General features: G+C 36.8%; 1 protein-coding gene across 8 annotated transcripts in view; it reads left to right on the forward strand.

The window, feature by feature from the left end:
- The window catches only part of cspg5a (chondroitin sulfate proteoglycan 5a), a 28,443-nt gene extending 5,831 nt beyond the window's left edge, over positions 1-22,612 (forward strand). Inside the window, exons 2-6 of one of the 8 annotated variants that reach the window (XM_043261595.1) lie at positions 1,025-1,973; positions 12,135-12,323; positions 15,427-15,505; positions 18,456-18,512; positions 21,880-22,612. In XM_043261595.1, coding sequence (XP_043117530.1) covers positions 1,025-1,973; positions 12,135-12,323; positions 15,427-15,505; positions 18,456-18,512; positions 21,880-22,050 — 1,445 coding nt within the window. In that variant the 3' untranslated portion in view covers positions 22,051-22,612. Of the gene's footprint in view, positions 1-1,024; positions 1,974-12,134; positions 12,324-15,426; positions 15,584-18,455; positions 18,513-21,879 lie in introns of all 8 variants that reach the window. The other 7 variants (XM_043261596.1, XM_043261594.1, XM_043261592.1 and 4 more) reach the window with 7 other exon arrangements.
- Positions 22,613-25,139: the final 2,527 nt, after the last annotated feature.

Consider the following 25,139-nt stretch of genomic DNA (forward strand, 5'->3'; position numbering starts at 1 on the left):
ACATCTTTGAAAAGAAAGAGAAACTGTCATTTAAGTTTGCTTATATTTTTACCGCAGATCACACTTTTAACCGAGCCCGTATACATTCAAAAATGTGTAGTGGAAAATATTTTTGAGCTTTTAAACCACAACTACCAAATCTTTGTTCTTTGAAATATTTCCCAGTGGCTAAAGGTCAAGTTCTGAATTCATGAAAAAAAACACAATGAAAATGAATTGTACTTGAAGCTATATTGATGTCTAATGGACTATTAGTCATTGAGCAAGAGTCGTGCTTCCTAACTGTATTAGTTTGGCCGAAGACTATCTTTTTAGCTAACCATTACTTCACTGGGAGTATCTGTGTGTTTAGTCATAGTCTTGGACCTATTGTGAATGATTCATTTGTTTATATTATTCCAAAGAGGGAAATTGTCGTTGGAAACCTCGAAAATGACTTCTCAATAGGTTTTTAGTTAAATGCCTATTTAGACTTGTTTTCTAAGGTTGTATTTTGAACAGATGTTTCAATACCAAAATGCTATTTATTTCATTGTTAAGCTGTTTATTTCAGTCTCCAAGCAAGCCCTCTTATTTTTGAGCCACATTTTTCACAGTCAACTCGATGGAGATGTCAAGTAACTCCTTATTTTTTCCTCATTGAATATACTGTTCATTGACTTTGAACACTGTGTTTACTTTAATTAAATTACAATGTTGTTTAATTAGACTTGATAAGATGACAAAAGAATCTGTGGGCTTTTCTGGTGGTCAAAGAATGGTGTGTGTCTTTTTAGCTAATTGTTGCTCTGCCGGGAGCCATGAATCTACATGCGATCCCTGATCCCTAATCCCTAATCCTGTCTTTGACAACCATGGGCATTAGTTAAATAATTGCACCTAATCTCAAGGATTTTATTGTTTTCAAAGATATTGGGAAACCTACCACTGAGAAGTAAATAAGCAAAGCATAAACACCAGTGTCTTTTTGAATGAATGCAAAAGTTTTCATTGAGTTCTTCTAACTGTGATCTACTCCTTTCAGCAGGTAACTCTGTGGTGGGAAATGAAACTGAAGTTGATAGTGCTGTTAACGTGACCTCCTTGTCTACCGGGGATGAGGAGGAGAAGATAGAGGAAGTGTCACAGTTCACCAGCTTATCCAGCTCCTCAGACCTGACTCGCACCGGACGAAAGTTTAGAGATGAAGAAGCAGGCAGCGGCATGCTGGAAGACACCCTCCAGCCAACTCCTGGAGCTCCAACTTCCAGTGAAGGTGCCACAACCACTTTGGCAAGCCCAGAGATCAGCTCCGAGTCAGCTGAGACCGAACACTTGCTTCTCCATGAGCCTGTCAGTACCTCCTTCGTGAAGGAGCATGTCACTCCCTTCATGGAGGAAGAGGATGAGGAAGAGCCTACACTACCACCCTGGCAGGATGCTAAAGAAGACGTGGAGACCACTGTGTTTGACCTCGACTCTGAGACATCTCCTACAACCCCACCTCCAACTCATCCCCCTTCCCCGTTCCACGTCACTGTAGATTTCTTTGACCCTGGCTCCCGCCGCAAGAACCTTGGCCCACCGTCTCATTCCCCGCATGAGCTTCAGGGCCGTGACCCCACCTCCTGGTCAATGCCTGACAACTACGACTACATGACGCCCTTTGACGACAGTGTGTCTCCCACCACCGAAGATTACCCCTACAGCAGCACTACTGACTCTTATGATGATGACATCTCCACTACTCCTCCTTCCAAACGCTTTCCTCCTCGATTGCCCTCCAACCCTGTTTTCACGCTCCCCAAAGGATCCACTGTGGGTGCAGGCCCCCGTGCTCCCCCTGGTGTGGTCGATTCAGTTAACGGCTCTGAATGTCGACAGGGTTTTGTCCGCATCAATGGCTCCTGCAAGTCCCCATGTGACCTGCAGCCCAACTACTGCTTCAATGGGGGCCAGTGCTACATTATGGAAGGAGCTCAAATGTTCTGCAGGTAAGCGTTCAGAAGAACCAGATTATGCAGCATGGCACAAATTATTATGAAAGGTGCTGTATGAAATGTACCATAGTATGAAATTATCATAATACACTTATTAATATTGCTCATACTTATGGTTTTGTTTGTTTAGGACAGGTGTGCTTTTACTGTAGGTGATTAGAACTAATTTTCACCAAATGAGTGAAAAAATCCTATAGACTTATTTTGAAGGCCACAAACCAGAATGATTGAGGGTGGGCTCTTCTGACTTGGGCTAGAAAGCAACCAAATTGAAATCATCCAAAACACCCTAGCAACTGCATAGCAAACATTCAGTGCACCTTAGAAACAGGGATATGTGCCATTCCGAGCTGAATTGAGAATGTCAATCCAATTTTACTTCCTGTGGGATGTGGCCAGTTCTAATCAAATTCAAACACATGAATTAAAGGGCAGCCAGTCTGAATTCTGACACCCTAGCATGATGATGGCAGATTTTTTTCATGAGCAAACACCACTGGTATTTTCTTTGGAAAATGTAGTTAAAAATTGGAATGAAACAGAGGGAACCTCTTGAGGAGATCAGCTTTCCCTCATGGCACATCTGGTCACGAGGGGAAGTAAGGACTCGCACAAGGACAGGACGAGCGCTGCGGAGCAGAAAGTACCACATGTTTTCCCAGATTCTTTATGAGGAAAGTTTATTAGGAAACCTCCCTCTTGTTGCCAGATTATTTTGAGCACAACTGTTTTTGGGCAAACATGTGACCCATATACACACACTAGTCTTGCCACACAAGTGTATGTTATGAAACCTGGTTTGTTTTCATGTGTCTTGCATTATGCATACAATCCTCTCTTTTACTAGAAAAATATTATTAAGAAGTCCAATTTAGACAAACATCAGGTTCATTAACTTTGGTATCAGTGCAAATGCATTTACCATGAAAGCAAATACAGGGCCTGTGACTGCTACTATAAAGAGGTCATCGTGAGGATTATGTTTAAGCTTAAAATAAGTATGAAGAGATATGAAATTCAGCTTTTTTCAAGGGTAGATTAGGTCAAACGGGGGGTGGATGCTTGAGAGCTATACTCACGGCTTCCTGAAAAGCAACTACCAGATTTTTCTTATAAAAGATGCTATTTTTTGGGGGGGGTTTATTGCGTAAATTAAAGTATCACTGTTTCAGTTGCTCTCAGTACTGCAGAAATGGGAAATAGAGTGTAATTCTCTCTCCACAATGTCCTCCTGACATCCAGAGGTTGTAATTCATGCCATGATTAAGATCTGAGACCATCCTCTTGCCAGCCAGTGACCATTAACAACTTATTTATGGTTATAAATCTCTCGCCCCTCCTTCTTTTTGGATTTGTGCAATGACCCTGACTGCAACCCCAACCATTACGTCAACTCAGAGGTCATGGTTAGCAGTTAGAGTAAATCCTAGAGAAACATTTTATTGCTCTGGGGTTGTTCATGAGAGTTGTGCTTCATATAAGGATTTTGTCTCCTTCTAAATGTTTCTCCTTTAAAGTTATGTGCAATGAGTTATACGCATGAGTAAATGTTCATAAAATTAAATTGGTGGATTTTGGACTAATTTCATAAATGTTAAATTAAATAAAGATTTCAAAAGGTTTTTTTTAAGGATGTCAAAGAAGAACCATTGTTAGTTCCCCAAAGACCCTTTCAGTGAGCAGAACCATTTTTATTCTTAATGTGAAGAAAATTTTAATAATATGAAATTTTCCACTTAATGGAAATGTTCCTCATGGAATCATAAATGCCAATAAAGAACCCTTATTTTTAGGAGTATACAAATTTAAATCTCTGATCTTTGTCTGATGTTTGAGCACAGTTGTGGAGATCTCTTACTAAATAGGAAACATAGATCTTCATTTGCCCTCAATTTAATCTAATTTCTATATAGGGGAAACAATTGTCTGCCTGCCAGCAGTTTCCTTTTCTTACCAAAAATCATACCATTGAAACATAATATGAGCAGTCCATGCTTATAGTAAATGATCATGCTGACAACTTACTGCCAAATACTCCTCTCGCTAATTACCAGTGTAATTTATAACGGCTCCGTTCACTCTAAATTAGAGCGTCTGCTAAATGCCATCAAATGTGATTTTTCTGAGCCTCACTCTGAGTTTCTCCCCATGCTCATGTACTTGCATAGTAAGCAGACGCTTGCCCTACCAGTAACCCCCCCTTTGGGACCGGTTACCCTTACTGGCTCCCCAAAACAGGCCTAGTCAAAGTGGGTCAGTGGAGCTCTGGGCAGCTGTGTCCCATGTTGGCTTTGTTTATATGAGGCTCGTCTGAACACACTGATTTATTCACCACTGCAATCTTATTAGAGGATGAATGCTAATGGCTCAGACATCTTTTGAGCTCTCTGTCGTTCCCCCTCCCCTGTGCACGCACCTCTCTGTTAGTGATCTGTCGAGAGCTTTCTGTAAGTATGTGCAGACTTATAGCAGCTGGGCTTTCATTTCGGTTACAAAAACATGTGAATCGAGTCAGTGAAACTTTCTGTTAATGTCACAAAGGGCTTTTCATCCTCGGAGGTTGCTCTTTCGTAGCTCAGTACAGCTAAAAGAGCTCTCAATTAGAGTTTTTAAAGTAAGCTTTTTATTGATTGAATTAGTCACGGTTTCCATAAAAATATTAAGAAGCACAACCATGAGATAATAAAAAGAAATAATTCCACAAAATCAGAATGATTTCTAATGGATCATTCGGCACTTTGTATATGTACAGCTTTGTATATGTACAGTATATAACTATAAATATAGAAAACACATATTTTAAATTTTAAAACGCATATTTTAAAATATTTTGATCAAGTAAATGCAGCCTTGGTCAATAGATCTTTAGAACTATATACTGTACCTGTCACATGTTTCTTCTGAAATAAAAAATATTAAATGAATTTGAAGATTGTTCTGGTGTGAAATCTAGTTTTCTAGTTTTTGGGCAAGTGCACAGACAAGCTGCAGTGAGCCAATGAAATTTCCAAAAACAAAGGTGAGGCAATAGGGAGACTGCCGGCCGCCTACGTCTCCTCAGCCGTCTCATTCATGTTTTTCTTATTTTTGCCATCTAGAAGAAATAACTTGAGATGGTAAAGATATTTCACATGTGATTTTCCTTCCTGTGGGGTGTTAGTCATCCGCAGGAGTACATGAAAAACAAATTCAGAGAGTTCAGAGATATGTGGAGTTTAGAGAGAGAAAAAAAACAAGTGTGAGTCAGCTCTTCTGCTCTGTGTGTCGGCATGGAAACAGATTAAGGCAGGTCAGACCACATAAAAAAGTGTGATAATGTAAAATTCAAGCAATATCTATTTTCTGTTTGCATCAGTTTTGGTCATGACTGTTTGTGTCACAAACGTTTGTTTCAAACCTCCCATGCTGTGGCACAGAGGACATGTAGACTTTAATCGTTTCAGAAAACATAAATTATAATAAAATACAATTTACACTGCTACTTTGAAACTTCTTGCTAGCGAAGCTGCAATCTACTCAAAATTTAATGTTAAACTACCTTTTTGAAAATGTTGCTCGCTAGCTTATGTCTGAAGATATTAAGTTAGCAATTTACTTTATTACTACAAGTACCTATCAAGTAGTATCAAGTGCTTCTTTTCTATAGTCTGTTTGATTAATTCAGACAGTTGGCAATAGCTGGCTTTTAAAAATATGTTGAATTCCGTCCCTTTGTTAGTGATTTGGTTTGTTCAGATGACTCATTTCTATTAAATAATTTAAAAAAAAATACTGTTTACATATGTTTCATACTGTTTCATCATTCCACAGTTACAAAAAGTCACTATATATTATTTATTTAGTTTTAACATTTGTCTTTTTATTTATTAAATATATTAATGTATAATATAAAACAGAATTGTATATATATAATCATAACATATTTTCTGGAATATATAAATAAATCCATGTGTGTGTTTATATATATATACACAGTACACACATTATTTAAATAAAATATCTTTCATTAATCGTCATTAATTTATTTAATAGTTAAACAGAGTACATTATTGTCAGGCTTGGTTGGTCAACAAGTTTGTCATCATAATTAAGATCCTGGTTGTTTTGTTTCCAGAAAAATAAATAAATTATATATATATATATATATATATATATATATATATATATATATATATATATATATATATATATATATATATATATATATATATAATATTATTTATTTATTAAATTGTACAATTTGCTCCTTTAGATTTTGAAGATCAGTAAACACTTTGTTTTCTAGATATACAGAATGATGTTGTGACAGACACAGCGGGACCTGATTAATGATTGGTCCTAATCCAGTCCTGATCCTTCTCAGTCACTGGGTTATTACCATCGGTGGTCTCAGAGTAAGAGCATTCTCCATCTGGGAATCACCCTTACACCACCCCAGGGATCCAGGGATCAACTGGGCTGCTGTCTCTCTCAGCCCAGTCAACTGAATATTACAGACATTTGGCAGAACAGAATAATGTGCCATAACCCTGGTAATTTATTTGTTTTTTTCAGTGACGATTGTGGCAGCGCTGGTAAACCACATGTTTGGAGTTAATGAAGGGGTGCTGCTCTTGGTGTGGCTGTGTTTAGGACGACAAGCTGCACTGACACTTAATTAAGAAGCTGTGCAGTGCCAGGCTTTGCAAAAGATCTCTAAAGATCTCTAAAAATATTGTGCGACTATCAGCGCACCATGTAAAATAGCCTGCACTTCCTGTCGGTCGCTTTAGTAAGAATCCATCTGCTAAAAATGGCAGTGTAACACTATCAGTGATATTGCTGAATCCTCACTTCTTTGCATATTTAAAGTGGCGATACTATCACAACTAGCAGATTTGACAAATATGAAGATTTAAAATGCATTTTGAGGCTGTCAGGTTGAATTTATTAATATAGCGCTTTTAACAATACACAGTTTTAAAGCATCTTTATAGAAAATCATGATGTTAATGTTTAAAATATTTTAATGCCTTATAGTCGCATTTTGAAGATTGAGATGGGCAACAATATAGTTTACATTTTGCTGCAAATCTAGCAATCGACACATGCTATATATTATACAATATATGTAAATATATTGTATGTATGCAGATCAAGTGCATACAACTTTATAAAAAGAGCCGGGTGGTAATATTGTGACAACAAAATAAATTTTTATTTTGCAGTAAAATAAAAAAAAACAGGCAGTTGAGTTTATATCTGATGTTTAATATATGGTGAGTGATTTAATATAGTTTATCATATAACACTAAAGCAGTTAAGATTTGCTATATGCTAGATGGAATCAAGAGTGAATTGCATTTTGTATCACTTTTTACTATGTGAACAGCATGAAAGCCAACACCTAAACATCAATGTCACTGTACTGCAAGCAGATTGTATTAAACATACAAAAGAAATTATGCAAATCCATATGAATTAGCCACCAATTTGACGAAATGGTTAAGAATATTCAAGATATTGTGTTGTAAACGTCTCAAAATTGCAAATAGATGTGCTTTATATTGCCATTCATCATAGAATTTTTTACCACTTTTGCATCGCATTGATTTTGCAGCATTTCACGTCAAACATGTGCAACCACCCTTTATGCATACAGTATTTTTGCCAAAAGAGGTGTCCTGACATTTTTATTGCAACATACAGGCAAAAGTGTAAGTGTATTTACGTAGATCTTCAAAGAGGAAGAGATGGCAGAGTGTAGAGAGAGAGAGAAGTGGTGAAATGGAGGGGAACAGAGGGGAGGTTTGGTCTTAAGAGAGATATTAGTGATGGAATGACATGTCATCACTACATCTGTTTGAACTACTGCTTGCTACTGCTCAGCTGGGGCTGTTTGGCACCCATCCATCTCAACACTGCATGCAACACACACACACACACACACACACACATGTACACACAAACACGGTCTTAGCCTGACCATCTGTCCGCACGGCAGCTTCATAAAATGCCCATATTTATACACAGAGATTAACGGCACAAATTCAACCCTAGCTTAGCCCAGCATTTCCAGGTGCACCGTCATAGTCATGCTGCTAAACGTTTCAGAGTGAAATTAAAATTTCACTTAAATATAACCATTTTTCATCCTATACCTTGTACAATTTTGGGGGGGAAATTGTACCTTAAAAATAGATATAGTTTTGTTTCATAGAAAATTGTTCGATAACATTTTAGAATAGGTTACACCTGTTAACTAATAACTACGACTTTTTCATCAATACATTTTTAATTTGCTGCTTATTAATAATAAGGTAGTTGATAGTAGGATATTGTAAGGATATTACAATTTGATATATAATAAATTAATGCACTCTATGCATATGTATGTAGCTGTGTAATTCGTCATTAATGGTTACTAATTTGTAATATATGGAAGACTATTTTTACTGAAGAGTAAAAATTAAAAGATGGCAATTTTTATCTCACAATTCGTACTATTTTTGTTGCTATTGCGAGTTTGCGTCTTGCAATACTGACCAGAACTGTGAGATATAAACTTGCAGTTGTGAAAAATAAAGGCTTCTTTCTTGCATTTGCTAGTTTTATATCTTGCATCTCTGATTTTTACTGCACAATTGTAATTTTTCATACAATTGCGAGTTTACATCTCGCAATTTTGTTTTTTTAGCTTCTTTGTTGATCTTTGTGATATTTATTCACGAATTCCGAGTTATAAAGTCCAGGTCTGAGGGAAAAAGAGTGACTGTTTTCTTAAAATTGCGAATTTCTGAATTTGAAATTGTGATATCATGCGTTTTTAAGTTTATATCTTTCAATTCTGACAAAGTAAGTCAGCATTGCAAAAAAAAAAAAAAAAAATTATTCAGTGGCTGAAACGGGCTTCCATATTATCTGGTGTTATCTGTGTAAAATTTAAATCAAGAGTGAATTATATTTCCCAAACCGAATGCATAATTTAAATTTTTCTACTTGCAAAATTTCTTATTTATTGTGTTACTTGCTGTTTTTGTGTCTCTTATCGTACTCTCTCATGTTATTCCAAACGTGCTTTCTTTCTTCTGTCCAGACGACATTAGAGACTCTTGACTATCATTGTATGAATAAAAAGGAAAAGATGTTTTTCAAGACATCTTCTTTTTGTGCTCCACAGAAGATAGAAAGTCACAATTAGAGTTGAGTAAATGCTGACAGAATTTTCATTTTTGGGTGAACTATTCCTTTAACTTAGTTAGTAGCTGGTGGTTTGTGTTTTGTAAATCATAAATAAATTTGTGTTCCGAAATCAAACACACAAACTCACTTACCCTGTCAGTTGCAGTTATTATCAGATGTTCTTTATGTTTTATAGAATTTAGCTTTTATTTGGCTTTCTTTCACATAATATTATTTTTGGATAAACAGGTTCATTGCTTTAGGCTCTGTTTCAGACGAAAGCTTACATGGGATGAATATGACTGATTGCATTACACTTTCGACTACGAATGCAGTCAGGAGGTTTTGCAGCTATAAACATGAGAGGAGGAGAGAAATAGGAACAAAAGAAGGCAAACAAGAAAGCAAGATCTTGACTGAAAGCCCTAAAATGTGGGTTGGGTTGGAAAACGGGCAAGAGAATGGGTGTAGAATGTAATTTAGATAGCATGCAAAGTTTTGCTGAAGAAACAAACACGATTAAGAGAGTGTTGAGAGCTGGGAGGGTGGATGAGAAACAGCTGAGGGGCTGAATAGACAGGCTGCTTTATACAGCCCACTGTAAGGATGCATTTAAATGCACGCTCACGTCAACACGCCCGTCACCTCGCTCTCCCTCCTGGGATTGAATGCCCTCGGTGGCGCCACGCCAACCCTGTTCTCCTGCGCCTCGCTCGGGGTTGGCGCAGGCACAAAGAGGCATACAGGATGCTGTAGTGAAAAGGAGTGAAACCTCAGACCCCCCTCCTGTGACCACCAAGACTGTGAATGAAGACGACTTCCTTTCATTATAGACATTTACATTTGACTGTGCGCATATGTGGCTGTGGTTGAGGGAGAGAGACGAGCCAGTCTTTACAGATCATTGAGTTTGATTGCTTGCAAATGTTTTGGTCATCATCAGATTTGTGGTTTATTATGCATCTGCTTTTCTTCAGTGGGGTTCTTGCCTTCTCCAGCTATTTGTAGTTGTCTTTCCCATGATTATCTGCGTGATGACCCCGCATTAAAACTCTTTACTGCTTGCGCAAGGTGCATTTCACGCTTAACGTGATTTGCCTAAGTAGGACATGTTCTTGAAGCAACATCAACAATGGCATGAACCAGTCAGATTTTGAATATATAATTCATACATTTTATAGTATTTTAGATAACAATGTAAATAAGTCTTCAATAATTGTGTCAAATAATTTATAATTTAGAATAATATTTAAAATGTTATAGATAATATAATATATATATATATATATATATATATATATATATATATAAACTTCAACTTATACTGGCTATTTATTAATATATTTACGTTCTAAAAATATTATTTTCTTCTATTAATCGTGATTAATCACATAAAAATAAAATTTACATAATATGTGTTTACTGTGTATGTTTTTTATATATATAAATGCACATATATGCATGTATATATTTCAGAAAATATATTATTGTATGAAATATATTTATTCATATAAATTATTTGAATATAAATATATACATGTAAATATTTTCACAACATATATTGTATGTGTGTATATTTATATATGCAAAATGTACACAGCACACACATATATTTATTTAATAATAATAAAAAGTCTGCACCTTTGCTGGTCTGCCCTCAAACGTACTGTCATGTGCACAAAATGGAGGAGGAATAGTTTAGGAAGCTGATGGAGAGGATGCAGATGCCCATGTGCTTCTATTGATGACAAAACCCAGATGCAAACCCCTGCGTTCTGCAACCTTTTTCGGTAGCCGCATCTTCACACACCCCTAAACACAATATTGCAACAGTGGATTGCCTTATTGGATTTTCAAGGCAAATGCCACTGAGTTTTAATATGGCAAATCCTGACAGACTTTGAAGTTAGTTCACTGACTTCCCTTCTGGGACTAGTTCAGAACTGATGTTAAATCCAGTCTAATGCAATGTAGAAGAAACCTAAGGTAAGATAAAGGCAGTGAACTTGTCATCCACCCAGGTGTCTGCAAAAAATGAATGGTAAAACTGCTGAAGGCTGTGAATTTTAACTTGTCCTTGGTGTAGAAGATGCACCGAGCCCCCATGAATAATTCATATGGAATCAGAGACTACATGGGGAATCAAAGCGCGTTTTTGGGAAGCCAATAAGGATTAAAATAGCGCGTCTCCTGTGTGTCTTAATATGGTGTGTTTAAAGTGTAACTCATTTCCAAAATGAGTGTGTGTTGGCGTGATATTGTCTGCTAAACGAATCCCAGTAAGAGCCAGGTTGCCCCAGGTTGTTTTCATCGTAGAAGAGGCGGAAAAATTGTCTCTGCACTGGCCCCTAAAACCTGCTGGTCTTCAACCAGGAACTTTAACATCAGAAGCCAATGGCTGGGATAATGTCAAGTCACCTTTATTTATATCGCATTTTTAAAAATACAGGTTGTGTCAAAGCACTCAACGGTATCAAATAGGAGAATAGAGTAATGTATAATAACAAGATGAAACGCTGAATTATATTTTCTGAACAACAAGTTAATATTGCCAAAACTGTTGCAAAGTAAATTAATATCACCCAAAAGAAAAGGCTCATGCGTTGGATTTACAATGGACAAATTTGTTTTACTTTATTTTGATGGTCCCTTTAACACATTCCATTGACTATAAGTAATATTGCACCTACATATCTATTAACTTTCATTAGAGTGTTAACAGAGTATTAGTCACTTATTGTCACCAGAATGTTCATAAGGGACCATCAAAAATAAAGTGTTAGAGAAAGATCGAATTAATTCTGTTGATGCTGCTATTTGTTCACAATACATTTTACAATTATTTTATTTTAAATTATTATATTTGAAATAACTGCTATGAATCTCATTCGTTTCATATGAAATTAGCTTCTGACCATTGCATTGTTTTTGGAAACACAAGCGAAGTGTCCATTTGGTGGAGTATGCTTACATATATTTCCCTTTCTCTTGCAGGTGCAACATCCAGGACTACATGTGGCACAAGGGTGCCCGCTGCGAGTCGGTCATCACCGAGTTCCAGGTAATGTGCATCGCCATCGGGGCCTCCGCTCTCATGGTGCTCCTGCTCTTCATGATCGTCGTTTGCTTTGCCAAGAAGCTGCACGTGCTCAAGACCGAGAATAACAAGTTGCGCAAGCGCAGGTGAGACTCTGGCCTTTGTGGCACTGATTTGTAGAGAAAGTAAGACAAAGTGAAAGGGTTTAAGGATTAAACGCTTTAAAAGCTCATGTTGCGTGGTGGAATTAGGAAAAAAAAATCGCACACACAGCGGAGCTCGCCAAATATTTGTGTGGTTATTTAAACAGCGGCTCTTTAATCTCATGACCTTCACTGTAAAAAAAAAAAAAAAAAAAAGTAGTTTCAACTTAAAATGACGTGTTACTCGACTGCCAGAGAATTTTCATTTAGTGAACTAAAATGTTCCAGTTGTCACTCAATTTAATATTTAAAACTTATAATTTCAAGTTGACTCAAAATTTTTAGACGGCTAACATATTATTTCATGTTGAAACAACTGTTTTTTTTTTGTTTGTTTTTTTAAAGTGTTCTTTGGACATGTATCTGTACACCGTCAAAAGTTTGGAATAATTTAATTGTTTTTGAAAGTTAGTTTTGCATTAATGCATTTCAAGATGTAATTTATTCTTCTAATTTCTAGCATCATTACTGTCCAGTCTTTAGTGTCACATGATCCTTTAGAAATCATTCTAATGTTTTTCTGGTGCTTAATCATTACATTTTTACGTTATTTTTACATTTAAATTAATTCCTTACTAATTGTAGTTATAAATTTGATCAATGATGAAAACAGTTGTTCTGCTTAATAATTTAATGGAGATTGTGCTGCTTTAATTTTTTTTTTTCCTTTAGTGAATAGAAAATCAACAGAAAATCTTTGAAAATGTAATTATTGTCACTTTCAGTCAGTTTAATGCATCCTTGCTGAATAAAAATTTATTTTATGGAGAAAGTAGTTCTTTAATTATCTTTCAGAAAATTGCTGTTTTTATTTAATTTTTTTATCAAATAAATACAGCCTTGGATTTAGATTTATTTCAAAATAATTAACAAATAATCTTGATTATTCCAAGCTTTTAACCTGTAGTGTAGGATTGCAAAGCTATATATACATTTCTTTAACATTTTTGTTTGATTACTTAATTTGTTTGTGGTGGAAATAAACATTCTTGCCTCATCAAAACTGTTTAGTTTACCCGTTTCGGATGGATTTTAGGGAATTTAAACAGTTAAACAAGCTAAAACGCCACCAAAACATACCCAAAAATTACATTTCTGCCTTCATTTACTCACCCTCCAGACAATTTCTGTCTTCTGCTGAACAATGTTGAAAAATGTTGGTAACCGAACAGGTTGCTGATATCCACTGACTTCTATAATATGGGGTAAAAAAATACTGTGACTACCAGCAACCATACCAAATATCTTCTTTTGTTTCCATACAGGTTTAGAACAATTTGAAGATGAGTAAATGTAGGCAGATGGCTGTGTCTTTAAAACAGCTGAGACCTGTTGTTTTTTACAGCATGGCAAGACAATGAAAAAAAGAATAAATAAATGAAAGTTAGGCTGAGAGAAACAAAATAATGCAGACAATGTTTTTGTGACGTCTGCAGCATTTTTAGTTCCCTGAAAAGTGTTAGTGTTACGTTAGCGCAGCTGCTAATCGGATGCTGCGGAGACCAAATAATGCAGTGAGTGCACGGCGCGCTAATGCTTAGCGTACTGCGCTAGCAGCGGGCAGACTGCATGATGTCACGGAAGCTACAGCTGAAAGTAGGGCAGAGCGATGGGGGAGGAGGGGCCGGCTGACCTACATACAGCTGTGAGACCCAGGGGGGTGTGGGGGTGGAAGCTACGGCCAGGAATTAAACAGCACACACCCTCCTCAAAGAACAGAAGGAAAATGATGAGGGAAAAGAGCAGAGCAAGTGCCAGAGGAGAAACAGAGTTTTATAACTCTGCAGAGGAGGGTGGCCGTGTTTGGAGGAGAGGAGGAATAGAGGCAGATGAGACTAGTCGTGAATACATCGGACGCCCACCTCTCCATCTGCTATGAGTAAATGCGCTCAGTTCACTCAGAGCTAAACAAGATCCAATCTTCAGAACCTATAGGAAGCAATGGGATTTTTTTTTTATGGCAAAAAAGAGAAGGGAGAGGACGTTGATCCTATAAATTCTAAGTTGGTTTTAGTTTAGGGCTCAAATTTACATCATGTGGCAACTTGGCACTAAAAAAACTCACCCATCCAGAGACCTACACTAAAAGTTTGTGGTCTGAAAATGCAGTCACTTGATGAAAATAATCATTTAAACGTGAATGATCATTAAAAATGTAAATTAATTTAAAATACTAATAATGCATTGTGAAATGTAATTTATTCCTGTTTATGACCCTCCAGAAAACGTTCCAATATGTTGATTTGGTAGGAATTCTGTTTGAAACAATGTAAAATAATTTATTCTCGATCAATTACATTTTTTTAAATCATTGCATTTTTGATTGCTTCTCTTGTAATTTGTCATTTGCAAGTAGCTTTGGATAAAAGCATTTGCTAAATGATTAAATGTAAGTTTGCTAAAAGAAATTTACTTTTTTTTCAGGTAACAGCGATACTACCTACTAATCTTGTTTTTTTTAATTTATTTACATCTATTAATTTTAAAATATCAGTTAAAATTTCAGAGTAGTCTCTTAAACAGCTTTGTAGACACTAGCAGTGAAGTGAGTGTACACTGATCGTCCAAACGCATACGAAACACAGCCAATCCCTCATTTTTAAAAAGCCATGTGAAAATATTTACTCCATGTGTGTGAAAGCCCCTAATTCGAGCACAGGAAAAGTGAAGAAACTGCGATCCACGCATAAGCCCATGCAGAAAGCTTAATTTATTAATCAATTCGTCTTTTAAAGGTGTTGAAATGTCTAGAACGTCTGATATTTGTTGAATTTGAGGCGTGATTTTGTCATGTGGTATGTTGCATCACAGGTTGTGTACTGAATGTGTGTCTATACTTCTGTCCTATTGAATTGCACTAATGTTCTCTTATTCTGTTTCTCTCCTCTGTCCTTCATAACCTCTTTATTCATAATCCCCTGCATTTCCCATTGTGTCCTTGTCTCTCCATACCTCTCATTTTCCCACGTTGCTCCCTCCATTCCATCACTCTCCTTCTTTTTCCTTTTTTTTTTTCCCCCGCCTCCCCACCTCCCCGACCTCGCAGCAGTAAGTACCGTCCTTCCTCGGAGCACCACAATGATAATTTCTCGTTGTCCACCATCGCTGAGGGCTCCCATCCAAATGTAAGGAAACTTTGCGACACCCCTCCTAACCTCCCTCATGCCCGTGCTTTGGCTTACTATGATAACATTATCTGTCAGGTAACGTGTTTCTCGTCTTTCTCTTTCCTCTCCCCCTCCGTCCCCTCTCTGCATGGACCCCGAGCGTAACCTTTGGTAAGGGAGGGGGTGCACAGCGATCAGAGAGATGGGAGCGTTTTCTCCGCTGAAAAGGTCTGCTCTCAGATAGGAGTGTGGTTACTGAGGCAACAGTTGTTACCATAGCAACAGGGTAACCGGGTAACGGCGAAAAAAGCTGGAGTTTTTTTTTGTTGCGAACGCTTCTTTGGATGCTCCGTTAATGGTGGGGCTCAGCGCTGTGGCTGACCCGAGTCTGTCAGCCTCTCTCTGACAGGCCATCCGTCTGCCCCGCAGTGTCTCTAGACGAGCGGATAGACACGCTCTTTAACAGCGCTTTGAGAGACTCATGGGAAAAGCGGCCCTATTGATCCCACGCAAGAATCAATACAGAGGCAGACCTGGAAGACACGTTCTCCCCGACACATGCGCATACATACACACCCAGACCATTTGTATTAAATGTAAACGCAAGCGACAGGGTTGAATAATTTTGTTTGATCCTTTTGGAATTCGGCTAGAGGTGATTCTAGGCTTCTAGGTCCAATCTGGGATGTTTATGGTTCAGAGGACTATTTCTTGTTTTATGTGTGAGAGGTTGCGAGTTTGCAATGCTAAAATTATATAAGACTTTTTTTTATTTAATTATTAATTCATTTTTATAATTTCGTATTATTCTTATTATTATATTAATATAATATTTCTTAATTTACATATGAATAATTACAGGCATGTTTAAATATTTGCATTCATTTTTTAAAGAAATATAGTAATATTTTGTTCATTTAAATGTATTATTTTGTGTATTTTTATAAAATATAGCAAAAATTTAATAAATTTATTATTATCACTTATTCATTTGTAATAGATTGATTTTTATATACTGGAATGTATGTAAATATATTTTAAAATAATATTAATAATTATTTATGATTAACACACAATTAATTTGATTAAAACTATTTAGATTTTTAGTATTTGTTATATTAATTTATTTTGTAAAAAAAAATCAAGTATTACAGACAAAAAAATATATATATATTTTATTGTCATTGTTTCAATCAAATTTTGTATTTATTCAGTTTTATTATTATTCATTCATCATAAATTCATCATAAATTCGTCACAAATTTTTTGTTAAATGATTTGGTTAAAAGGACTACATCCATAATTTTTTTCATATTTTTTGCGTTTTTGCTTTACTGGAAAAAGAGAATTCAGATTAGATGTTTTCTCGGAGGAAAGAAAGCATTTTGAAACTTTTCGAGGTCTAGAAAGAGAAGGAAATCCACTCAGATGTCTGAGTGCTGTCGCTGTTTACAGCAAACATGATGAGCGATCACACAATGACAGATGTTTAAGGGCGAGTTAATGGCAGCATCTCTGGTTCCAGCATTGTGCCCTGATTGCAGACCTTGGACTCCGCTGAGAGAGCCCACCCACGCCACCCTCCTCCCCCTCACCCCTCACCTGCTCCCCTTCTCTCTTCCTCTGCACCGCTGCATGTCTGATTTTCACACGGGCCTCCTAGTGGTCCTGTGATCTGCTGCTGCTTGTCCACTGCATCGCATTAATATATATATGTCTGTCGTTTCACTCGTTTATCCTGGTTCAGAACGATGAGAGGGTGAGTGGGCTCTCTCTGTGCCAGATCTCACCAACCAATGAAGTGTTGAGCGAAAAATTCAGGATAAACATCTGAGATGCAACGTCTCACTGCTGCCCATAGGTGGCGTAACACTTGGCTAACATGTCTGCCGCATGGATAGATGTAGATCTAACATGGGCGTCATTCTCTTCTGTGGGATAACCATAACTCAGTTTTCTTCTCTTTTCAAATCTGATGTGTCTTGGAAAATACATTATTATGAGTATAACGTTCACAGAATATTAAATACACCCGTCCAGTTGCAGTTACCATCAATTTCAGCCTGGATGCATCAGTCAGATCAAAGTAAAACCATATAAAATCACTACTTTTTAGTGCTTTTTTTTCCTTTTTTTTAATCTTTATGCAAAAGAGACATGGATTTAATGTATTCAGGACCTAAGCTCAGGGTTTTTTTTAGGAGAATCTTCATTGATTTGATATATATATATATATATATATATATATATATATATATATATATATATATATATTAGTAGTCCAAGTCAAGTTCATATTTTTAAAGGGATAGTACACCCTTTAAAAGATTATTTACTCATCATAATGTTTTTACAAACGTATATGTCATTTTATGTCAAGTTTTGAAAAAATATCTCTATGCTTAAAAAGAAAGAAATACGCTTACACACACACATATACTATATATATATATATGTGTGTGTGTGTGTGTGTGTGTGTGTGTGTGTGTGTGTGTGTGTGTGTGTGTGTGTGTGGTTAAAAATAATATTAAAAAACAGCTGACTAACTATTTTTTAAATGATGAACAGACCAAATTTGAATTTAAAATGGGATATTTGAAACAACATTAGGATGAGTAAGTACATTTTAATTAAAATTTTCATCTATCGCTTTAAATCTAGCACACAGTAAATGTCTATACATTTTTTACCTAAAGGGCCATAGACCTAGTCCCACAATGTTGACACTTGAGTAAGGAAAAAAAAAAGACAGAAAAAAACTCAAGATTCAAGGCTTCAGGGTTTGAACACTTGCCCCTTCGGTGTCTCTTGTCACACCACTGAAGGATCTTACACAAGGGCCTTTCCCTGTCCTTCTGTCTGTCTTTCCCTGTCTGTTTCTTTCTGTCATAGTATCTATCTCTGTCTCGTTCTAAATGGAAATGATATTTATGAGGTATATAATCCTCTCAATGCCCCCACCCCTCAGAAAACCATGAGCAGATACACCTGGGAGTGTAAGACCAAAGAGGAGCCCGACTGTGAGGTAAGACCTACAACCCCACAGCTCCGCCCCCAAAGGACAGCAGCTGTCCTTTCATTGTGCTGTTCTCCTGTCAATCAAACTGTACTGACCAATCCTGGCATCCTGGCCCTTCTTGTCATCATCGTCATCATCATCATAGTGAAATCAAAATAACGGTCCATTTAAAGTCTTAAAAGAACAGTTCACCCCAAAAGTCGTGTTATCACTTACTCACCGTTATGTCGTTTCAAAACTGTGTGACAAAAGCAGTCCATATTTGAATTAATTAAAGGGTTTTTAGAGAACAAAGTTAAACAGGTTTGGAACAACACTAGGGTGAGTAAATAATTTTTAGCCGAATGTCCCTCTAAAAAATATAATAATTCTCCATCAGTGGAATTCACATCTGTGGGTGTATATTGTTTCAACTAGAGTCCTCTGCAGAAATATAATATGCCAGTATGAGAACAAGAATGAGATAAACTCTTCAAAGCCTTTCAAACACTCCATGACCTTCAGACAATATAGGACACAAAAATTGATTGTCTCTTCCGGGCCGCGTTGAGGCTTGGAGCTCATCATCTCTGAGAAAACACTCCTGGAAATGAAATGCATGCCATGAAACGAGGAATCTCTCAAGACAAGAAAGGGAGGGAGACGAAATGTGAACAGTCAGGCCTCTTTATTACCATCAGCTCAGAGCTGCTGCTCCATGGATCGATATCCGCTTGAGTAAAAGAGCCCGGCTCTGGCTAGCAGCCAAAACACCCTCTATCTCTCTCTCTCTCCGTCTCGCTCCGCACACACACAGACCTAAACCCTCAGGGAGGGTCTGTGACTTGACAGATGTTTTGGAATGAAATAGACCATATATAAACTAGAGCGGAAAGGTCAGATAAGTGAAGTGGTAGCTGAATATTCTTTAAGGAAGAGGTCAGTTCAAAGAATGTAATTTATTCACCCTCATGTGTTGTTCCCGACCTGCCTGACTTTCATCTGTGGAACACAAAAGAAGATATTCTGATGAATGGTTGACCAAATAGTTAAGAGTTACAATCCACTACCTTTATATTTTTCAATGGGAGCCAGGTTGCCAGCATTCTTCAAAATATCTTCTTTCTCGTTCCTCAGATGAAAGACAGAACGATCATTTGTGGGTGAACTATCTATTTAAGACAACACATGGACCATGCTAGCACGCCGGAAATCTGGATCTGTCCAACTAATCACTGCAGTTTTGACAGTGAAATATTTTAATTAATTCGGTGAATATGAGTGTGGACCCACTGCCCTCTGTTCTTCTGTCCACCGCAGTTTTGTGCTATAGACCTGTGAAGCCTCTGATTATAATGTACAGTCTCCCTTCCTTGTTCCTGTTTCGTTGTCTTAGTTTCTTTCCTCAAAACATATTTAGGTTTTATTTGTAAAACAGACCAGTGATGTTAAGTACATAACTTTTAATACCCGATAAAAAACATATAGTTATATGCTCCATTTAAAGTAATATATATACTACTGTTCAGAAGGTTGGAGTCTGTAAGACTGTTATGCTCAATAAAGCTATACTTATTTGATAATAAATACAGTAAAAACTGTAACATTGCAAAATATTACTACACCGCTGTATTTCGATGTATTTTAACATTTTATCTATTCCTTTGAATTTTCAGCATCATTATTGCTGTTGAAAACAAGGGCTTCTTAATATTTTTGTGGAGTTCTTCGAAGCTTCAAAAGATGATTTACTTGAAATAGAATCTTTTGTAACATTTTAACAGTCTTTTCTGTCACTTATGTTATTAAAAAATATATATATTTAATTTTTGTTTTATCATAATGAACCCAAATTTTGAATGGTAGTGTAAAATAAAAAATTTTTAAGTAACTATAGGAATTCACATTATAACTTTACTTTTGATTGGCTAATACCTCAGAAAATCTCTCAATTGTTTAACCGACTAAACAAAATATATATATATATATTTATATGAAACTGCACATTTACATCAGGACAACATGATAGCCACCACCTCTCATTATTAGCATAGCTAATGTGGACAGGAAGGATGCAAAGTAATCATCAGACATGTTCATCATGACTCTCTTCATATCCAAAGAAAACCCCTTAAACGTCTCAAGAGAAGTGTAATCCACCTCCCCATCCAACCACAAATAAAAAGCACATTTTCTAGTTTCATGCCGACGGAAGAAAGGACGCCCCCTACCCGGTAACCATGGAGGTGGCGTATCCCCATGTCCTGCCCGAAGTTACAATCTAAGTCATCACTGAATGGGTAAATCATCTTTAGTTGTATCTATCGAGTTCAAAACGTGACACACTCGTGCCTTAACCAAACCACACCGGGACCAGAACGCTTCATCTGTTTGTAGCAAAACTGGTTTAGCTCAACCAGCTTCCCCTGAAAAAAAACATGCTAGCATGCATTGAAGGTGTCAGTTATCCCTAAAACAAGTCGTTTTTGTATTTAAGATTATGCAAATCTGTTTTTATCCACTTAAGGTTTCAAAGGATGTGCAAGTCTTGTCTCATTCATTTGTTTCAATTACTGCACTAATTAAAGGCCACTGAATGGTTATTCCACAGAGAGAGAGAGTGCTAGGCTTTATTGCTATGGCAGGTGAGCTCCTCATGCCAGAGCTCTTGTTTCAGTCCTTGGCTTTTCCTGTTCACTGGCGGGACAGGAGTGTGGGATGGGGCTGTATGAGCTTTGATGGGTTTGCATGTATGCATGAGTGTCAGGACGGGTGGATCATACAGCCTCCTCTCTGCCCAGAGGAGAAAACAGCCGCAGCCATCAACTGCAGTCATTTCATTTATTAGATGTTAGATCTGTTCTCACAGTGCCGTCACACTCCAACTATTTGGATGTGATGCCAAAGTGATTTCAAAATAGTATCTTCTCATTTATTATTTTTGTTTGAATTTATTTGATATGTAAACAAATACAGTTTACAAATACAATTTTTTTTGGTTTGGTGAAAATATATATTTTCTAATTATATGTTTGAACATTGCACAAAAAATGTATTTATTTGTTCATGTATTTTTTATTTTTATTTATCCATTCTTTTATTTTTTTAGTTATTTGTATTTTTTTTAACACAAAATTTATTACATTATTTGGAAATGAAATAATAAATAAATAATGCTTTATACATACTACTTATATAATTTTTTTTTTAAGTTTTACATTATGAGCACGATTTATTTCAATTTATTTGTGTAATTTTTTTTAGATTTAATCATTTAACAAATATACAATTGCCTATTTTCTATCTAAATTTAAAGAGATATTAATAAAGTGGGAGACGCAATAAACAATATGAGGTTGATGCATAGGTCTAACATGGGACTTTCATTTCCCAGGATGATCCTAATACCCAGAACAAGCTGGAGGACCCCGTGAAGGCGCCCCCACCCAAAGAGGACGAGTCGCTGAACATCCAGAACTCGCTCACCCCTAAGCACGAGAACCATAAGGTGCTGGGCGAGGAGAACTCTTCGGAGGTAAACTCGCTGCAGAACAACATGATGTAGAACAGAAACAAGCACCCCACGCCACCACGTCCACGATCACTTAAAGCATCGAGCAGCAGACGCTACGAGCAGCCACACCCACCACACCATCACCACATGACAGAAAACTTTAAAAACCCCGCCCCTACCCACTCAGTCTCCGCCTCCTGCCCCGCCCCTTGTTGCAGTCCTGTAGTCGACCCACCCCTGACCCAGCCCTTATATATATATATATACACACACCTACCCCTGCCTAACTGAATTACGGCATGCGTTGGTGTATATTGTAAAAAAAAAAAAGAAGAAAAAAGTAAAACATATTCGGGGTTTAAAATATAAAATGTTGTCATAAAAGAAAAAGCTACTGAGAGGTTTTGATGTTTGTCTGACTAATTCAGTGAGTATGTATAAATATATGGAAAAAATGCTTGGATTGATATAAAGAAAAAACACAATGTGTCTTTGTTTTGATGTGATTTCTAATCCTTTGATGTACTTGTTTTATTTTGTACTTTTTTGGGAATATAAACTACGAAGAGAAAAAAATCTGACAGTTGTTGAAATAAACCTTTTTAACACTAAAGTCCTTGTCCCTGTGTGGTCCTAGCCTGCGTTGTTTTCCCTGACCAGATGCCGCCTTGCGCTTACGTATGCTTTGCTTGGAGTTGCGCATGGCTTTTGATACCTGCCCCATAAAGGTCTGCATCACTTTAGACCTGCACACTGACAAAGTTTTACAGAAACAGAAGCCTCTCATAAGGTGGGTGAACCAAAATAGTGCACATCTTTCCCTGACAAAGATAAATTCAAAATCAACTGCATCACTTTGTGAGTTATTAAGTATCAAACAAGACTCATATTATATCATATATATTATTTGAATTAGACATATATGTCTTAGTGCAATCAAAGGCACTACAATTTCACTCGACTCATAATTTAGACATGGTTAATAATTTATCCTAGGTATTCATAAGATGATGTTTTATACTGTATACTCCCAAACCCTGGATTAACATGCTTATTTGCACATTTGTCCATGTCATTGATTGGACGAGCAAAGGTTAATACCGGGGTTAAATATAAAGCTTAGAATGACGATAACCCAGGGTTAAGCTCAGTATGAAACGTTGTAGCTATTTAGCAAATATAAAGTCTGGAATACACTATACAGTTTTTGAAATCTAAAGCCATCATCTGAAGATAGTGTGCAAAAAAACGCAGTGTATTCTAGTGCATTGTGTACTATTAGGAGGATCTATTGACAGAAATCCAATATAATGTATGTAACTATGTTTTCAGAAGTATATAAAGAACAATGAACCGTTATGTTTTTATTAACTGAATAAGATAAATGTCTGCATCATGTACACTAGCCGTTTGAAGACGAGCCTGTTTCGTTACTATGTTGTTCTTGCGAATACAACACTGACACAATGATGAACAAGTAACAATAATATTTGCAATAATGCAATGCGATTTATTAGTATAGAGTATAATACACACAGCGCACCTTTAATATAAAGTTCCCGCAAGAATTTGTTCCAAAATTAAAGCACCCTTATTATGGGTTATGAAAGGTTCATATTTTGGTTTGGGGAGTCCCAAACAACAGGTCGACATGCATGCAAAAAGTCAAAAAGCGCTTATTTTCATATAATATGCATTTATTTTTTACCTTTTTTTGTGAGTTCCGAAAGTGGCAACTAGTGGCAGAGAATGAATTTGCATTTTTATTCAAGAGAAAATGAAGATTAACAAATTCTAATGTTTCATTTTGACGTCAACACGAAATCGCTTAGGACTCGTTTTAAAAACGACTCGTTTCGATGATTCAGAGTCAGCTATTTCTTTTGAGAGACAATAGCTTTATACACTGTGCACTTTCAGATTTAAAAGGATGTTTTTATTGAACTGTGGTACACAGTGACTGAAAGTTAGCTTTCAAAAATCCATATTAGGGGAACTTTAAATATCTGTCATTCCCTGTTATCTCATTTAAAAAGCCAGAATCTGAGGTTTAAAAAAAAAAAGAAGGCTATTTTGATGAATGGGCTACGGGTCTGTTCACATACAGAACTAACATCCCTCATAAGAGTCTCTCTGCAGTCGGTGCAGCTGTCAAACTGACACTTCAAGATTCCTTTCTCTTATAAATGAATCACAGGTTCTTTATTGTGGTTTCCTTTTATGAGTTTTTGACGATGAGGTTTGTTTCAGCCCCAGAGCGAAGACTCCTTCCCCCAACTGCACTAATACAGAACAAGTTCACTTGAGACTGCCAGCAAATAGGAGCTGAACCAATCAGCCATTCTTTTTATTTGGTTTTTAATACAATATTAAAGTACTTTATTTCATTTTCCTTTTTTCCAATCCCGTGTTTTCGGTACACGAAGGGCCTCTAGCGGGTCTCTTTGTGTGAATCTGTATTATAATGAATAATAGGGAGCACTTCATCCTCTCATGCACACAGAGCGACATAAGTGCCTTTTCAGTGCACCACAGATGCCTGTGAAATCAGAGCCGGGGACGTACAGACCTTCATAATCACGCGAGTCTGTGGTCGTATTGTCTGTGAAGCTCAGTATGTAAAACTTGTTTCTACTTCAGGACTTTAAGGGCACTTTGCTTAGTTTTGGCCAAATCTGAGTTAGTTGCAGCTCTGCTTATTACAGCTTTTTTCCTAATCTAATTCCCGCCCACTGCCATGACAACGGCACATACACAAGTATCAAAAACAAGGGAGAGATCACAACATGTGCTACACTCTAAAAATAAGATTCCTTAGTGCCCGGAGGTGGCTCTTAGTCCCTGACACTGTGAAAAAGGACACAGTAATGTCCCCAGGCGCTCCTGTCTAAAGTTTTTGTTAAACCAAAACCAGCTCTCTGTCTCTCTAGCATTCTTCCTTTCTTCTCTCTCATTTTTCACCGCTTTCTCTCCCTCCCTTTCCTTTTTCTGTCTTGTTGGTCCTCATGCAAATGCAATTCTGGGGGTGTAATCGTCATAGAAACACATTCTGATAGCATAGTTCATTGCTAGATTGAAGAGAGGCCGGTCTTTCTCTGCCTGTCATTTTCAGTGGAACAGCGGACAGCGAAAAACAAATA

This window comes from Puntigrus tetrazona, chromosome 16, assembly GCF_018831695.1.
Source record: "Puntigrus tetrazona isolate hp1 chromosome 16, ASM1883169v1, whole genome shotgun sequence".
NCBI lineage: Eukaryota > Metazoa > Chordata > Actinopteri > Cypriniformes > Cyprinidae > Puntigrus > Puntigrus tetrazona.